Source organism: Micropterus salmoides, unplaced genomic scaffold, assembly GCF_014851395.1.
Source record: "Micropterus salmoides isolate LMB-PRFRI ecotype aquatic unplaced genomic scaffold, ASM1485139v1 Ms_hic_scaffold_19, whole genome shotgun sequence".
Lineage (NCBI taxonomy): Eukaryota > Metazoa > Chordata > Actinopteri > Centrarchiformes > Centrarchidae > Micropterus > Micropterus salmoides.
The window spans coordinates 32311861-32329827 of record NW_024041039.1 but is presented as its reverse complement, the minus strand read 5'-3'; the positions used below and the strand labels follow the sequence as shown (position 1 = coordinate 32329827).

Here is a 17967-nt window from a genome sequence, read left to right as displayed (position 1 = left end):
TGTGTGCTCGAGAGCCTCCACAAGGGGCGACAAACAGTATTTCCATAGCTAGTAAACACACACACACACACACACACACACACACCAGCACCAGAAGCAGTTCCATTAAATTAGTGGTTATGAAATATATGTTCTTCCTTTTAGCTCCTGCCCTGTTACTTTAATAAAACTCTACAATAAAAAAGACAATTACAAAGACATACCAGTAGGTAAATATTATTCCCACTTGACATTTAGTGAGCTTGACATTTGTTGCCAAGAGCGCAGCCTTTCAAACAAGGCAGAACAAACATTCAGTAAATTAAAGAATCCAGGTATGCCACACAGTTAAGAAACCACAAAACACGAAGCTCTATACAGATTTGTGCATGTTTGGAAACATTCACTCCTCAGAAAGAAGCGTGTTGATCCTCTGAGGTCTTGGAATAGAAATGTCTTGTTATGTAAATGGAGCCAGATCACAGAACAGTGTCAGTCCTTCAGAGGGCACGTTCTCTACACACAGCTGGATACGCCGACTATGGTGAGGAGAACACCATCTATACATTTAACGCTGACATACAATGAGTTTTCACAATCACACGGATGTCTTTTAGTCAAAATCATTCCCAGAACATCGTACTCACTGTTAAAATGAACATTAACACAAAAATGATACCACTTTCTAAATTTAACTGAAGACACTATTTTTTCAGCTTTTTCACACCAAACCCAGTCACACTCATCCATGTATACATGAACAAGCTGCGGGAGCTAGTAAATAACAAAAGAAGCCTGGTTAGGCTGTAATTCTCGTAAATAATTCACCAATACAAATTATTGGCAAGAGATAAATGATTGATGATAGAGTTGTGTGGCAAGAACATGAATATTGAATATCCAAGCAACAACTGTTTTTTTCCTGCCTGGTACTTGCTATCTTGGAAAAGTGAATTCAGCAACTTAAAATGAATGTGCGCCAGTGGCGGAAAGTGGGGAAAGTAGAATGTTTCATAAAAAAGAGGAGGCTGCCGTTTCATTTCTCAATGTGAATCAAGTTTGTTTAACATTCTGGTGTCTTAAATTGGACAGCAAAGTTAACGTTAGCAGGCCATAGTGTGAGTAGCTAACCATGATAATCTTAAGCCTTGTGCAGACTGCAGGACTTTCAGTGTGACGGGAGTCTTGAAGTTGTTGTGGCATTCACAATACGTGACTGATCGGTGACAGTGGGTCACATACTACACGAGCTGACAGTGGCAGCGACACCCGACGCAGGTCTCTAAACCGCGTTGCGTCAAGAAGACCCACGTGAAATGTGAAACAGTAAAAACAGCTGTTGTTTGTTATTATAAAGGTGGCAATTATAAAGACAAAGAATCTGGGTGAAAAGATGGATTAGCACGCGCAGGTAGCAGGGATTGTCTGAGCTACAGAGAGAGCTGGAGGAGAGTTAAAAGTGTTTTGCAGTGAAAAGTAGCTGCCTGCTCTCATTGGCTGGAAGAGGATGTCGAGTTGGCCGATTCCTCCAGATATTTGGCATGCTAGATATCTGGCAGACCTCTGCGATGTGTCAGAAATGTGTCAGGGAGCCGTTTTGATGCGTTGTTGTGCAGTTCACACATAACAACTGGCGCCCGCCGATCGCCAATCGACCGCTGATTTACTCCCGATCACAGCCTGGCGGTCACTGAGCTCGCCGAGCGGAAAATCGGGCTAAAAATCGTGTAGTGTGAGCTAGGATTTAAAGGCACTATAAACAGCCATCTGGCAGCTTGTTGTAAAACTAATTGTTATTTGTTTAATATTGCCACACGGACATTCGTGCAAGTTGCCCTTCTTCGCCGTATTCTAGCTATTTTGAAATCAATATACACAGGTGGGGTCAATTATACAATTATAATTATAGTTTGCAGAAACAATAACTAACCCCACCTGTGTATTTTTTATTATTACTACATTAAGGTTGCAGCACCCAGTTTTCAAGGTCCCATCTTGAGTTGAGCGTGTTGTCTTCTTTTTGATTTTCTTTTTGAAACCGTAGCGTTATTTTGGCAAGCCCATTTGGTGTCCGCAATTAATTGTTGACTCAATGACTATGATAATTAATTCTAACTGGCACATTCATTAAACTTCAAAAGATGATGAAAACATGTTGATATGATCATTGTCCCTAGCTAATCCAGTCTGCATGTCAAAGAGTCCTTGGGCAAGATACTGAACCCCAAATTGCTCCCTTTGTGTGAATGATTAGTTTCTGGTGCGATGAGCAGTTGGCATGGTAGCTTCTGCCATCAGTGTATGGACGTGTGTGAATACGATGAATGTGACGTAGTATAAAAGCATTTTAAGTGGTCGCAAGACTAGAAACTCCAACCTGCCACTCTGATGTGAAAAGATGTCCCTTACCAACCCTACAACTAAGTAGGTAAACTGATTAACTTACCGGATTGTCTCGTGTCTGCTTCTGGGTTCATTACACCAGTCCTGCATGAACCCAGCAGATCTGGATACAGTCCAGCTAGAAATAACTAATCAGGGCACTTTGTTGGGCCTGCACAGTCAAGTTCTTCAGGCAGTTATGGAGGGACTTCAAAACCTCTACACCATGGTTGCCACTCTACAAACTCAACTTAACACTGCCATCGCCACTCCTGCACCGCACCAACATCCATACCAGCATTGGCTCAAGAGCCAGCCCCCCAGCCAAACCGGTAACCGGGGGTTCCTAGCTTGAACGGTACAATGGTAATTTCAACATTGTTAGCGTTTTCTAATGCAGTGTGATTTGGTGTTCTATCAGAAGCCAGGACCAAACTAAGGCTTACTACGGGGATAAGCACTGAAGTGGGCATCTGCAGTTTGGGAGAGACAGTCATCATCTACCTCTTCTTATGCTATGTTCTGTGTAAGCTCTGCAAGGTATTTGACCATCTGGGTAGATTGCTTTCTCTCAGTGTGGCTGGGTTTGCCACTTGAGTATTGTACACTGGCAGTGACAAGTGGCTGGAACTAGGTGTCCCTGCAAGCAGTCTTCACTCAAGGATTGAGTGAGTCAATAAAAGAGGACATGATTTCCTATCCTGAACCTACTGATTTGTAAATGTTCTCCCTGGCTATCCACATTGACAACCGGCTCCAGGAACGGAGGAGAGAACGGCGACAACTTTAGAGCAGTGATGTATCTCCGTCTCAGCTGACTGGAGCGGTAGGAGGTGAGCCCATGCAGCTGAGTCTCTACTGTTTGGATCATGAGGAGCGGCAGCGCTGCATCACTTGTCACTTCCTGGCCTCCTGCCCAAACCATCCATCAAACAGGCAGACTTGCTAGGAGGGAGGAGAGTCCTACCGAGTCATGCAGCAGTTCAAGTTAAGCCAAGGATACTTTTATTAAAGATTCTCTAGAGGCTGGCATCATCTTCTTCGTGGGAAAGAAGGGTGGCTCCTTAAGACCCTGCATTGACTACAGTGGACTGAATAATATCACGGTAAAGAACAAACACCTGTTAACTCATGACCTCTGCTTTTGACTCTCTCTAGGGGGCTACTGTGTTCACTAAACTGGATCTCTGGATCAAGGATTTGGATGAGTGACAGAAAATGCATGCCTCCAAGTTGTTCTCCCTCTTTTGCTAGTCAGAAAGAGATTGGAGGCAGAGATAAGAGCATGGAGAGGCAGTAGCCTATGTGCAGAGACATGAGTGCACTCCTGAAACAGTTTTCATGGTAGCATCATCAGTGAAAAATATAACTGATCTCTGGCAGCTACCTACCTGTCTTGCATGCAGTTAAATTCCAATAATAGTAGTGATTCCTCAAAACTTAATCAGCTCAGTCAGTGTTCTGGTGAAGGGAAAGATCAAAGAGGACGACAGAAGGTGACAAAGTGATTTCACGATTCCTTGGAAAAGTATTTAGTATTTTTGAACTACAAAAATACAATAGTTCATTTTGATACATGGCTTGGCAGCTGTATTTTGTAGTTTATTGATTATTATTTATTGATACACTTTAAATTAAATTACACTTAAAAGTATTTGGTATCTTTAAATCATTAAACCAGAGGTGTAAAAACTTACAAGGCATATTATAAACACCATCATTTACATAACATAATCTACCTGAGAACATACATTATAGGTTTGTTGTTGGTTACTTACAATGCTTAACAATAAAACACTTACAATCAGTCAAAGAAGACTGAGTTAGTTTTGGAAAAATCTTTTTCAGTTATTACAACAGGACAAATATTACTGTGTTCTGCTTCAGGTCAATCCAATTAAATACATTCATTAAGTTAGATACTGTAAATGACATTGTTAGAGAATGAATCTTTAGACACAGTTCCAGCGTCTGCTGTTGTCTGTACCACCGACACATTGAAAAGGTTGAACTTTATCTGAAGAAACTTTGAGACAAGACACAAACAAAAAAACAAAAAACACATTTCATTCGGTCTAATCTATTCATTATTAGCCACATCAGAAATCGTGGTCAGTTATATATAATTTTCTACTGTGCAAAATATCCTGCAGATAAATGTTGAACAGAAAAAGCCAAACATACTTTAAGTCAACCATTCATTCTCTGTGATGTAGACAGCAGCCACTCTTATAACACACACAACTATAAGAGTTTTTTTCACATAAAAACTAGAGTAGTGCAAGTTGAATTCATACCGGAAAACTTTGTGGTCTCTTTGTTTCATCAACTGCAATTTGTTTGCGAAATACACATCTTTACTTACTGTTCGAGATTTAGATTAGAATTGTAGGTTCAGTCTCATGTCTGTGTGGTGACTATGGAGATTGTGTTACCCTTGGACAGACCCACACTAGCTGTTTCAAGCTAAGCTAACTAACTGCTGGCAGGAGCTTCATATATGTATTCAGGCCATAGAGGCTTGAAAGCAAATAAGTGTATTTCCCAAAATGATAGACTTGTCCTCAATGTCATTATGCGTGCATCCTTAAAATAGATATGTATATTTCTACAGTGCATAACTCGCATAAATCCAGTGCCATTAATACATATGCATACATTTAGTGAGCTATGACATAGGGGACAAAACTCCTACTGATGTGCCTTTTTCCATCTAAATGTCCTGTATCTGAAACCAGATGGGAGTAGAGTGAAAAATGGGATGAGGGGGTGTCCAGGGTCATGTGCTGTGGTGAGTGCCATGAGTGTGGCCTGAGAGTTTGGGGGTTGGAAGACTGCTGATTTTGGAAGCAGTGTGCGTAGTATGCTATATGTTTTTCTACTGAAAAAACAAATTCAGTTTTTTATGTTGGACTGAGTGATGTCTTTACAGTAAGGTAAAATGAATGTTGAACTATTCCCTTATGAACCTTATGAAAGCGTAAAACAAGACAGTTCTCATGACAAATGGCTTAAAGATGAGCAACCAATAGTCTTAGTGCATGGTAACACAATGAAGGGCCAAAGTACATAAATGGTTGTACTGTTTCTATATACTGTATATACATATATGTATAGGTATCTTTATGTACTCTGTACACAAACTTGCCCCATGAACCATTATGTGAATTTAAGTGAAGATAACTCCACGCCCACAACAGTGTTACTAAGACTTTCATGTGTTTCAGCAGTGCTTTAACAGTCCCAGTGAAGTGCTGCTGTCCATGAAGTGTCCTGCTACTGGTTTAGTTTTGTTACTGGTCTCTCACGGCTGTTGTCGAACATGTTATGTCTCCGCTGTTTTCCACGGTTCATTTTGGACAGATCTTTATCAAACACCTCTCCAGAGCGCAGAGCAGACACCAAGTCATCAAACTCCCCATCTTCATTTGTCTCTTCTTGATTTGTTTTGGCTTTCCTCGCCTTCTGCTCCCTGTCTCTCTTCAGCTGGAGAGGAGAGTGAGATCATGACAGGAGAGGATGGATGGCTAGGGTTCATTTAACATCTTTACCAGACATTTATTCATGAATGAGGTGTATCAGTATATGGAAATGGGGAAAGCGGGTAGGCAATGTCAGTGAAGTCAGTGTTTTTGTGCAATCTTCTATTGAATGCAAATTCAAATGCAAAGGATTGAATAATTTTAATTTATCTAATTTGTAACAGACACCTGGTTCAGAACAATTGAAATACAGTATGTACCATTTCAAATGAATGCTTTTCACACGTCTGCCTACAGTAAATCTCTCTTATCTGAGCTGATATTGTCTTCTAACCTGTGACTCCATGAGGGCCCGTCTCTCCTCTTCCTCCTTGCGACGGGCCAGGTTCTCGTTGTCCGATTTGGCCTCTGAGAAAGCTGTGAGGAAAGTGTCGAAGATCCCAAAGAACTCATCCGGCTGCAGGTTGGACAGGTCTTCTCCAAAGTGTCTCAGTGCCTTTCCAAACTTCAACAACAGACATAATTTGTTCATTTGCTTCACTCTCGTGGTCAAGGCTACAAATTCACTTTCTATACTATGTGGAAGCACATTTAAGCTCAGTGCTTGTTTGTTTGTTATACACGAGGACAAACCACAGTGCTCTCGTGACAGAAAGATTTGGCCTAGAAATAGATGCTGTAACGGAATATGAAGGCAAACATGAATATTAATAGGCAACCCATTGACATATCTTCACATCAGCAATTTGAAAAGCTATTTCCAGGAGTCTGTGTGTTAGTACACTGTGTGTAAGGCTGGAGTCAGGACACGGTTAGCCTAGCTCAGCTTAAGATATGAAGCAGTGGGAAACTGCTAGCCTAATGATGGTGGTGGCTCCCAAAGATGCTCCATTTGGTTACCAGTTACTCAACCTATTACCACAATGAGACTGCTGTTATGATGAAGTGTTTGAATGCAGGAGCAGAAAATGGACAAAATTGATGTGAACAGTATCTGTTGCCCACTCACCACTTCTTTGGCCTCACTGAGTGACTCCTCTACATCAGAGAAGCTGAAAGAGGCCACAGTGATGAATTGACTGACCACAGGGACAAACCTATCTGCAGGGCCCTCAGGGGACTGAGCCTGCTGGTATTTCAGCTCCTGGAGAGGGACAAACACACATCAGACAGAGATACATGCAGTTAGATGTACAGATACAGACACACTGATTTCAAATATGCAAGTATTTGTTGTTCCCAACGGATAAACATTAATCATACTGAATACGGAACTGACTTTGAATCACTCTACTGAGCTTACTCACCTCCTCAACACTCTTCAGGCCAGATCTCAGATTGCCAATGTCCTTCTCCAAATCTGTCATACTGGAGAAATAGTGAAAGAGGCAGAGAGACACATGGGAGGGTAGAGGTAATGATTAACATGACAGTCATTGCCAGCTGCATTAAACTAATAAACTTTTCTTAGACTGGAACAGTTTCTTGGATCCAGTCTCCATCCCAGTGTTGCTCTACACTACTTGTATACTTGGTTTAAAAGTTGAGACGGTTAAATATCCTGCTTTTATAAATATGACTATACAAGGTGCCCAATATATTTTGAACAACATCATTCCACATTTACAGCCACTGACAAAAAGTCTGTGTGTCTGCACGTACTTACTTGACTTTAGCAGCTTCTGGCACATGTTGTAGCTCTTCATTGAAAGCTGCCACCTTAGGGTACTTCTTTTCCAGTACAGTGATCAGGTAGTGGAGCAGAGTGACGTTTCTACAAACACACCACATTCATTTAACAATGAACCATTTATCACTTCTCAGCGGCTTTCAGAAGAAATAACTCAACTTGCAAATAGGCTTTTCTTCACAGGAGGTATTTTGACTTGTCATACACTAGTAGTAGGAAAACAAATGTGTTACTAATAACAAAATAGATCTGTTCTATTCAAGTGTCCCAGTAAGCCATGACAGTGTGACAGTGAGTCAGAATAAACAATACCAGGACACTGAAAATAAATTCAGCCATAATTCACTGTATTATTTAAAGCAGTACTTTTCCTACAGTCACATGTTAAAATGTCTTCTGTGAAAAAGTCCTATAATGTAGATAGCCTTGTTGTGAACTGTACTTGTCAGTGCTTGACTTGGTGTCAGCTATCTTGTTGAGACTGGATAATTTAAATCCATAGGCATTTCCTCGTTGTCCTTTGTTCATATAGTTCCCAAAGGCCAGAACCACCTCCAGGAGCTGCCGCAGGTTCCCACTCTGAGTCACCTCCCTGGATGCCAGACTCAGAGCTGAAACCACAGAGACAAGGAAGGAATGTCATACATGTGACAGACAATCAATATTGTAATATATGATATCTTATATAATATCTTCAGCAGGGGATCCAAAACAGAGCTTAAAGACACTTATAGAGAGAAATGCATTTATCCAAATGAATTCATATGTAACCCTCTCGAACATTTACTGTCATCCATTTATCCGATGCGAACTACTGATTTGAGACAGAAAAGAATACCTTTGATTTTAGGTTTCACCTCAGCCACTCTCTCAGCAAACTTCTTCTTGAAGTAGAGAGACTGCAGTCTCTGTTGGTAGTGGTTGATGCTGAGTGAGAACAGAAAATTGTGAGTGGATCCAAATTGTCTCTACAGAGTCACTGGCAACTGTACCAGCAGGAAGCGATAGAGCAATATTTGGTATATCACTTGATGTAAATCCCTATTTGATTAAATCTGAACACACAAATATACTTCTACTTCATACTGTAAAGTCTGCACATTCCCTGGTCAATATTTTCCACATTCCTGCACAAACTATAAACTACAGTTCTTGACTTTTGTAGTGCTTATTTTTTTAAATCTTAATCTATTTATTGTTATACACCAAAATACCAATACAAATTCTGTGTTTGTATAAACCTCCTTGGCAATAAACCCGATTCTGATTCTGACACAGGATCGACTGAGGAGTTAAACAAGTACGGTCTCTCTCACGTGTTCTTGCTGAGAAACTGCCATGTCGACATATCCAGGCTTGCTGTGTGTGGGTTTTGTGTGCGTGTACCTGCTCATGTCATACAGGAAGCGGTCTGCTTTGGCCATACGTTCCAACTCATGCTTGTGTTCTTCTAACAGTTCAATGTCACTCTTCTCAGGAACAAACTTCAGAAGCTTTACACACAGACAAATACACACAAACTATCATACGTGCATTTGATTTGAAAAGGTCTTTATGTAACTATTTATCACACATGACTGAGCCCAAAATAGATAAGAATGTTTCAGCAGACATGCATCACTGTTGCCGAACTGATCCAATATTATCCCAAATCCAAAAGGTGAATTACGTTGCTAAAATCTTTTTGAATAAATAATGGTACATGTCATTTTTAGTATGTCCATTGTGTCTTCAGACTGTGTTGTGTGTATGTGTATGTCTTGGCACCTGCTCCAGCATGTCTTTAGGTAGGTCCTCCTGTTCATCCATGGTCAGGATGGCATGGCGGATCTCCTCATTGGTCAGCTTCAGCCTGTGACACAAATTTAGATTAAAAAATATTCATACTACATACTAATATATCATACTAAAAATGACAGCTAAAAAACCCTATGTCGGGGTAGGCAAGCAGCGGACTGTGGGCCAAATCTGATGATTTGACAACTGCCATCATATACGCCATCGGCCATATACTATGGCCTATGGCCTACGGCCTATACTATGCGGCTGTGGCTCAGGAGGTAGAGCGGGTTGGCTGTTAATCGGAAGGTTGGCGGTTCAGAATCTTAATTCTTTGTGGCATACTTTCAACAAAGTGTTGGAAACATTCCTCAGAGACTTTGGTCCTTATTAACATGACAGCATCATGCAGTTGCAGCAGATTTGTTGGCTGCAAATCCACAATGCAAATCTCCTGTTCCACTTCTCCTTTTTTTTTTTTTTTCGGGCCATTCTCTGTAAATCCTAGAGATGGTTATGTGTGAAAATCCCAGTAGATCAGCAGTTTCTGAAATACCTCCACCACTGAGACGGTTTACATAGGAATAACTTTTGGGTCTTTGTCAGGGCCACCTGGCCTCAGAGAAACGTAATGGTAATGGTGCATTGAGGCAGCTCATAAAGTTGGAATTTCCTAGAAGGAGGAAATGCCCCTCAAACAGGCAACAATGAGGTAAATACCAGTGTCAAATTCATGATACCCAAGTTTACAATGATGATGATGATGATGATGTTTCACTTCAATGTACCCCATTGGGTAAATCTATCCTATTTCCCTGTCATAATGTGTGGAAACAGCCCACATGCAGAGATAAACAACATATCCAGGCTGCTAACAGCAACAGTTAATTGTACTGTATTACTGACATCCTACAGAGGCTTTTACCGTGAGAGGAGAATGTTACAGTTCTGTGCTCGGCGACCATCGATTACTGACAGCTCCTTGACTTTCTTAGAAAAAGTATGGTCATCTTCAGCATCCTTCTGTTAATACATAAAAAAGTATTAGAATGCAACAAAATACAGTACAATTTAACAGTACTCTGCAATGCTAAGATTGGGCACTTGGCATAAAAACAATATTATTGTCTCAATGTTGTATTGTATAGACAATACAACATTGAGACATATTGTTTATCACTAGGAAGTGTAAAAATACTGATAAACTTGAGAAAAGCATCTAAAAAAATGACTGGCACCCACAACTGCTCTTGGCTCTTGAATGAGTCTTCTCTTGTGCCTGATTGCATATCTTGGACGGTATGAAATGGAGAATAGGTATACCAAAAAAAAGGTCTTGACAATTTAACTAGTAAATTCAACTAAAAGACATGTATACATGGATGAATAAATGTGCCAATGACACAAAGAATTATGGAACATAAAATTAAATGCAAGCAAGAAAATGAAATGTTAGGGTGGTATATGTTACTTGTGGCTTCTGGTAAGCCGAGAAGATCCTCTGGAACTCTTCTAGATCCAGAACTTCAAACACCCTGAGATCATCGATGTCTTTCCATATGGTTCCTTCTGTCTTGCTCTGAAACAAACAATAATGCACTGATTACTGATCAGTCTGAGGTTATTCTATAGATTTGTCAGCCACAAGGTAATTGGTTACTACTGAAGATTTGTGCTCACAAATACATAGTTTCACTTTTAAAAAAGGTTCACTAATTTCCTAAAAACAGCTGCTTACTTCTTCTTAACAAATGTTACTAAAACAGGAGGAAATGCATTTGTTGGGAACTATTTTCAACATCAGATGAATCCACATGTGGTTCTTGCTTGTCAGCTTTTACAGAGAAGTAATAAAAAAAGCATCCTGACTGGAAACATCACCAACATGGGATGTTCACGGCCCAGGACCGGAGGGCTCTGCAGCGGGTGATTAAAACTGCTCAGAAGATCATTGGTACCCATCTCCCGAGCATCAGTGATATCAGTGAGGTGAGGTGCCTGCAGAGCCCAAAGGATACTAAAGGACAGTACCCACCCAGCCACAGCCTGTTCACTCTGCTGCCTTCTGGGAAGAGATATAGAAGTTTCTGCTGCTGCCGCACCACCTGACTGCAGAGCAGGTTCTTCTCCCAGGTTATGAGATTCTTAAATTCAAATAACCTCAGCACTGCAACATGCAATATATTTCTGTTTATTCAAATTCTCTCTCAATTCAAAAAACTTTACTGTCCAACACATAATGATAAAAAATTGTCTTAGGTTAGGGGCTCACATACAACAGAAACATAGACATAAATAAGAGCAGGAGTGCAAATCTGCATTAAAAAATTAGTGTCAGTTTATTTGGCCTTGTTTAAAATGGATATTGCAGTGGGAATGAAAGAGTTTGTGTGGGTTCTTTTTTTGCCTTAGGTGCTCTGTTGGGTGGCCTTATAGAAGTAGCTGAAAGGAGCGTGAAGGGTTCTTAGTGATGGAGTCTGCCTTTCTTTTTACTGCGTGACTGTAAATGTCTAACAGCTGGGTTTGAGTTGTTTGCAGGTAATGTCATATGTGTATGTGGAGAAAGGATGGGTGACAAGACATCACTGGATTGAAGACGATTTACTCTGACATGTTGGGGTCTGTCCTTTAAAAAATCATAAATCCATATAACCAGTGTTATGTTGACTTGTAGTCCATGGGGGTGGTGCAGAAGTGTGTTTGTGTTTACTGTATTAAAGAGGTTGGTATTTCCTCATTTTCAGGTTCAAGATCCTATTTAGGGGTTGTACCAGAACAGCTTTACATGGTTTATTTTTTTAAAAACACCATATTTTTTTATCGTACTGCACATTGCTGCAGCTCCTCTTTTGTTGTTGGGAGTTGCACATGCGCAGTTCCTAGTGAAGGACTACTAGTCAATCAGCTGTATATGTTCCCCTTTCCAGCTTAGCAACATGAACTGGAGCAAGAGTTTCAGAGTGGTGAGTTATTAATCTGTAACAAAAGTATCTTCATCCATAAAGTTATAACTGAGCTCTGTCTCTACATCACAGTAACAACTTTATGTCCACTGACTGCCTGGAGGGTAGCTAGTATTTGGAAGGGAGAGGAGAGCTGTGTGCTGCAGCTCACTGTTTTTCCACCGGTGTTTTTGAGGGCGTGTCGGAGTAGTTGCTTGGAGAGTGTTACATGACGCGGATATGGCTTTCATCCCTGTGACTTCAAAGGGAAACGGCTGCAATACAAACGAGCTGTTCAGCAGTTCAGAGCAGAGTTTTCTGTGGGAGATGGGAACTCCCTTTGGGCTGGACTTTGGGCTTTTTCACTTTGCAAACGTAAGACATGCACAAAAAAGATATATATCTAAATAAAGGAGAGGGAAAAGCCAAAAAGCATAATACCACCTCTTTAAAAGCAGATGAAAAGTCCATGAATAAAATCCTGGGACATAGGCAAGAATTACAGAGAAAACACTATGATGTTAGACAATACATGTGTCTGAATATCTGAACCAAGATGTCATGTAACTGTGAGCTCCAAAAATGTAATTTAAATCAGCAACAGTTGTTCACACAACTGACTTCTGTCAGTTGTGTGAACTCGCGAATTAAATAGAAACGATATTTTTGTAGTGCTGTGCGCAGCCATTCTCTCAAACTGTAAAGTAGTGTCCCAGTCAAAACATATGAATGTAAATCTGTCTAATGTTGTGTATATATATTTTCCATAAAGCATTTGTAATAATTTTATTGATGTAAGTATTATATTATATACTTTGAGTTTTAAAGTGTGTTCCACAAGTTGAATCATTTCACCATTATTTGTGTTCTAACAAAAAGACAACTATTATAAGCAGTTTACACTCTGAGTTATTAATAATTCCAAAAGCAAAAGCTTGAAAGAGATAAGAGTGCAGGTGATGTGTGGAGGAGGCGATGTTAGGATTGAAAGTATATGCAGCTAAATGACAGGCATATGCCACTGGAAAAAAGGGAGTATGACCATCAATGAGAGATAATGAGCATTTCGTGCCAAGAATAGTAGCTTCAAGGAGCCGTTCTGACAGATAATGGCCATCATCTGCCAAGAAAAGCCACCTGCAAGAGATTTTGTACCAAGAACGATAAATGAAAGGGCCACTTTGGAAACCCTAGAAGTCCAAGCCCTTAGAGAGTGAAAAGTCAGTAAACGTTTAAGAATAATGATAAAATGGATTGCAGTAGGGTCTTTTGAGCTCCATGGTTGATTTAAAATGATTGTGAGACTAGAAAAACATGTTAACCTTTTTGAAATATAATCTTATTTGTTTAAGTTTTAATGGTGTCAAATTATGCATATATGTGTTTTAAAAAGATACGATTTGACCTTTTCGTGGTTCTAATGGTGAATTTAAGAACTAGAGCATTTAAAAAATATAAAAACAATATTGTTACAAAGATTTATAGTTAAACATAGTTAAATTTGATAAAACATAAGTAGAATGATTAATAAAGTGAATTAGTACACTAAAGTGGCCACCAGATGGCAGTAGAGGATAAGAAATCCACCATCGGCACTAGCCAGAAAGAGTGCAGTCAGCGAACATAGAGGAAAAAGATTTTAGAGTGGAAAAGTACCCCAGTAGAAGGTTCCAAAAAATTAAGAACATATTTGGGGAAAAAGATGGGAATCAAAGGCATTATTGAACAAAGACACTGCCTAAGATTGAGGATTCTAAAAGATGGTGTTCGCTGACTGCACATTCAGTTCATCCTGAACTGATGCCTGCTAGGATGTAACAAGGATTTTTGTCTTTTATTGGAATAAAAACTTTTTTGCACTGATTTTTGACTGTCTCCAGAGAAGTTGGACTACAACTTATTGAATATTTTAGCAAGTTCCTCAAAGTGGTGAAGACTTGTTTCGGGTTTTTAGCTGGTCTAGCCCGGACTTAGTCTCCATCACTATAATGTTCTCAGACAACCACATTTCAGTGAAACAAAACATGCTTGTGTTCCGGTAAACAGAGTCAAATTTAACCAGTGCAGAAAGTTCATCCATTTTATTTAGTAGTGAGCGCACATCCGAAAAATTGGTTATCGTCTCTGCGAACTGTTGCATTTCTCGGAATGATGATGCTGGTATTTTCCAGGAAGTGTGTCGTAGCTCCAAAACGTCATCTCAGGCATAGGTGGGTGTACCTGGACTCCTGAAATCCCATCCATTGTCAACCGCTTTTCCTGTGTACTGGAAGCCAATCCCAGCTGGGGAACACCCTGGATAGGTCGCCAGTCCATCGCAGGGCCACACAGACAGACAACCACTCACACTCACACCTAAGGACAATTTAGGGTCACCAATCTACCTAGTCGGCATGTCTTTGGACGATGGGAGGAAGCCGGAGCACCCGGAGAGAACCCATGCAGACACGGGGAGAACACGCAAACCCCACACAGAAACGTCTCAGGTTACGTATGTAACCCTTGTTCCCCGAAAAGGGGAACGAGACACTGCGTCGGTGACAACACTATGGAAACACCTCTGGGCGTGGCAGGGCTGAACTATGAATGAAACTACTCAAATCCTATTGGTGTTACTAGAACGGTAGTGAGTGACGGCGTAACCCGAGGGGGTATATAAGCACGCCGGCACATAGGACACATTAGCCCTTTCTATAGAAGCAAGGCACTCCAGGCGGGGTGAGGTGTGGTGGACCGACGCAGTGTCTCGTTCCCCTTCTCGGGGAACAAGGGTTACATACGTAATCCGAGACGTTCCCCTTTGAGGGAACTCAAAATGGGAACGAGATACCCACTTAGGCCGCGCCGAAACCCCGCCTGCCCCCCAGCGTGCAGAACCTGACGGCACGACTAGGAGGAGAGCGCACGGGTGCCGGGTGCAGAAGGAAGGTCCAGACTGTAAAACCGGATAAAAGTGTGAGGGGTGGCCCAGCCAGCTGCCTCACACAAATCCTGGAGTGACGCCCCTGCGAGGAAGGCCCTAGAAGCCGCCATGCCTCGAGTAGAGTGCGCCCTTACGGCCATAGGTGAAGGCAAACCGCGCACCTGATAGGCCAGGGAAATAGTCTGAACAATCCAGTTGCTGATGGTGTGTTTAGAAGCGGGGAGCCCAGCCTTGGGGGACCCGAAAACACACCAGCAACTGGTCTGCTTTCCTCCACCGGGAGGACCTCAGAGTGTAAATACTCAGTGCTCTGACAGGGCAGAGCAGATGAAGTCTCCCGTCCTCCACCGTCACATGAGGTGGGGGATGAAACACCTGCAGCACCGTGGACCCTGCCAGTCTGGTCGGAACCTTAGGGACATAACCTGGACAAGGGTGCAGGATGCCCCTGACCCTCCCCGGGGCAAACTCCAGGCATCGAGGAGAAACCAAAAGTGCCTGGAGATCCCCCACCCTCCTCAGAGAGGTGATAGCGAGGAGAAAGGTCATCTTAAGGGTCAGGTGCTTGGCCTCAGCCGACTCCAGGGGTTTGAAGGGGGCCTCATCTAGCGCTTCGAGAACCACCGCCAGGTCCCAGGTGGGAACCCTGGAACGAGTCACGGGTCTCATCCTCCGGGCTCCACGGAGGAAGCGCACGACCAGTGGAAGCCTCCCCAAGGGCCCATGACTCAGAGGGGCGTGGAATGCTGCAATGGCGGCCACATACACTTTGAGCAAGGAGAGGCCAGCAGAGAAACGGTGCTGGAGGAACTCCAGTATCACAATTACCGAGCAGGTAACTGGGTCCACCGCCCGTTCTCTGCACCAGGTGGTGAACACATTCCACTTTAGGCCGTACATCCGTATATATATATGTACATATTGTCTGGGAACTACAAATGGCATTTCAATTTACAACCCTGTTATAATTATGACAATTAAATGTACCTTGTACCTTTAAGTTTTCTTTAAAACAATATTTTTATCTCTCAGTATGGACTGACTGTGATTCTGTAAGGACTGAACATGACTTGTATTCTTTGTCATTATATAGATTTTCAGGATTATATTGAAAATGCTTACTGCATACATAACCCTTCACAGAGTGGGTAAAAAGGCCTGCTGATGATGATAATGACATGTTAATGTAGGTGGAGTGTCCAGAGAAGAATTCCAGCTGATGGCCAGGTAATGTTGCTGATTTAAATTACATTTTTGGAGCTCACAGTTACATGACATCTTGGTTCAGATATTCAGACACCTGTTGTATTGTCTAACATCATAGTGTTTTCTCTGTAAACACTGATTTGACAATGTACGAGACAAATGTTCTTACTTTTAAAATGACTTCATGAGTGTTGTTACCTACACCAGAAGCCCTCAGGTAACTCTGATGAGGTTCATGATATCAGTATATTACCATTACCTTACCATTGTCTTATTACCGACAGCTTTGCACAGACAGCCGCTGGTCTACAGCCAGCATAGTGCTGGATGACACTGCTGTAAAACTAGAAGTCTTAGTCGTTTTATATGACTGGGGAGAAGTAATAGTAACAATTGTAATAGTAGTAGCAGCACTGCAGTAGTAAATGCAGTATGTGTAATAGTACAATAACAGCAGTAGAAAGTGTACCTCTGGCAGTTTGCTCCAGTTTAATGACTTCAGTGGGTTGGATGGTTGAGGAATATTCTTCTTCTGGGTTGTTCCTAGTGGAGCTCCTGGAGGAGGAGGTGGGGCAAATGGAGCCATGCCAAAAGCTGGTGGGCCTCCTGGAGGAGGAGGTGGTGGAGGAGGTGGTGGAGGAGGAGGGGGAGGAGGTGGAGGGATGAATGGGACAGGACCAGCAGAAACTAAACCACCAGAAATTATTGGAGGTCCTCCGGGGACACTAGAGGCCTAACAGGAGAGGAGACGATAACGTTATCAAACAAAAATGGATTCATTATTAACAGACAGACGGCCAAGACATAAGCATTGTGATGCTGGAATCTTGTAGCTGTGAGAAAACGAAAAACTCTTTCCAGGTTGTAGAAGACACATTTTATTAGCACAATATTACACAAATAAAGAAAAAAAGTATGTTTATATTGATGCTGTGTGTGAAACTGATCACTGAATGTATATGGTGTTAGTAAACATACTGAAGTGAGCTGCTGCAGCCGAGCAGACAACTCTGCCACTCGTAAGTTAGCTTGCTTGTGGTCATTGCTCTCTCTCTCAAGTTTGTCTTTCATCTTGCTCAGCATTGCCATCATGTCTTCTTTCTCCTTATTCTTGGCCTCGCACTCCCTCTCTTTCTTTTCCAAACGCTGCTGCAAGTTCTGATGCTCTGGAGAGAAGAGAAAGTGAGACAGCTACAAACGAGTGACTTACAGGATGGTGTTCATTCTACTAACTGGAGCTGAGATATTCAAAGTATATTTAGTGATGGCAGTGCTGTTAGGACAGATGATGAGTGATGGAACAGTGCTGAAGACAACAAACAAGCACTTTCAGCATTTTTACTTATTTACCAGGACTTCGGTTCTTAGTTGCATTGGACCTCTTTTCAAATCTTTTTATTGATTTTACTCTTTTAGTGAGCAAGAAGAGTGTATACAGTTGTACAACAATCAAGTCAAGAACATCGATATGAACCTCCTATATCCTTCCAATCCCCATTCCATCCCATTACTATTAAACCCACCCCCAGCCCCTCACTGCTTGCTTAGCCGCACACAAGACAAAAAAAAAAAACAAACAACGGA

The 17967-nt window shown here is 41.6% G+C and overlaps 1 protein-coding gene across 4 annotated transcripts in view; it reads right to left on the bottom strand.

The window, feature by feature from the left end:
- Window positions 1-3924: 3924 nt before the first annotated feature.
- Window positions 3925-17967, bottom strand: part of daam1a (dishevelled associated activator of morphogenesis 1a) — a 33977-nt gene continuing 19934 nt past the window's right edge. For all 4 annotated transcript variants that reach the window (XM_038729898.1, XM_038729897.1, XM_038729899.1 and 1 more), the window contains 13 exons: window positions 17362-17549; window positions 16853-17116; window positions 10784-10891; window positions 10238-10335; window positions 9301-9385; window positions 8920-9026; window positions 8372-8460; window positions 7976-8144; window positions 7510-7617; window positions 7151-7211; window positions 6853-6987; window positions 6178-6348; window positions 3925-5847 (listed from right to left, as the gene is read on the bottom strand). In XM_038729898.1, the coding sequence (XP_038585826.1) occupies window positions 5638-5847; window positions 6178-6348; window positions 6853-6987; window positions 7151-7211; window positions 7510-7617; window positions 7976-8144; window positions 8372-8460; window positions 8920-9026; window positions 9301-9385; window positions 10238-10335; window positions 10784-10891; window positions 16853-17116; window positions 17362-17549 (1793 nt within the window). In that variant the 3' untranslated portion in view covers window positions 3925-5637. The remainder of the gene's footprint in view (window positions 5848-6177; window positions 6349-6852; window positions 6988-7150; window positions 7212-7509; window positions 7618-7975; window positions 8145-8371; window positions 8461-8919; window positions 9027-9300; window positions 9386-10237; window positions 10336-10783; window positions 10892-16852; window positions 17117-17361; window positions 17550-17967) is intronic.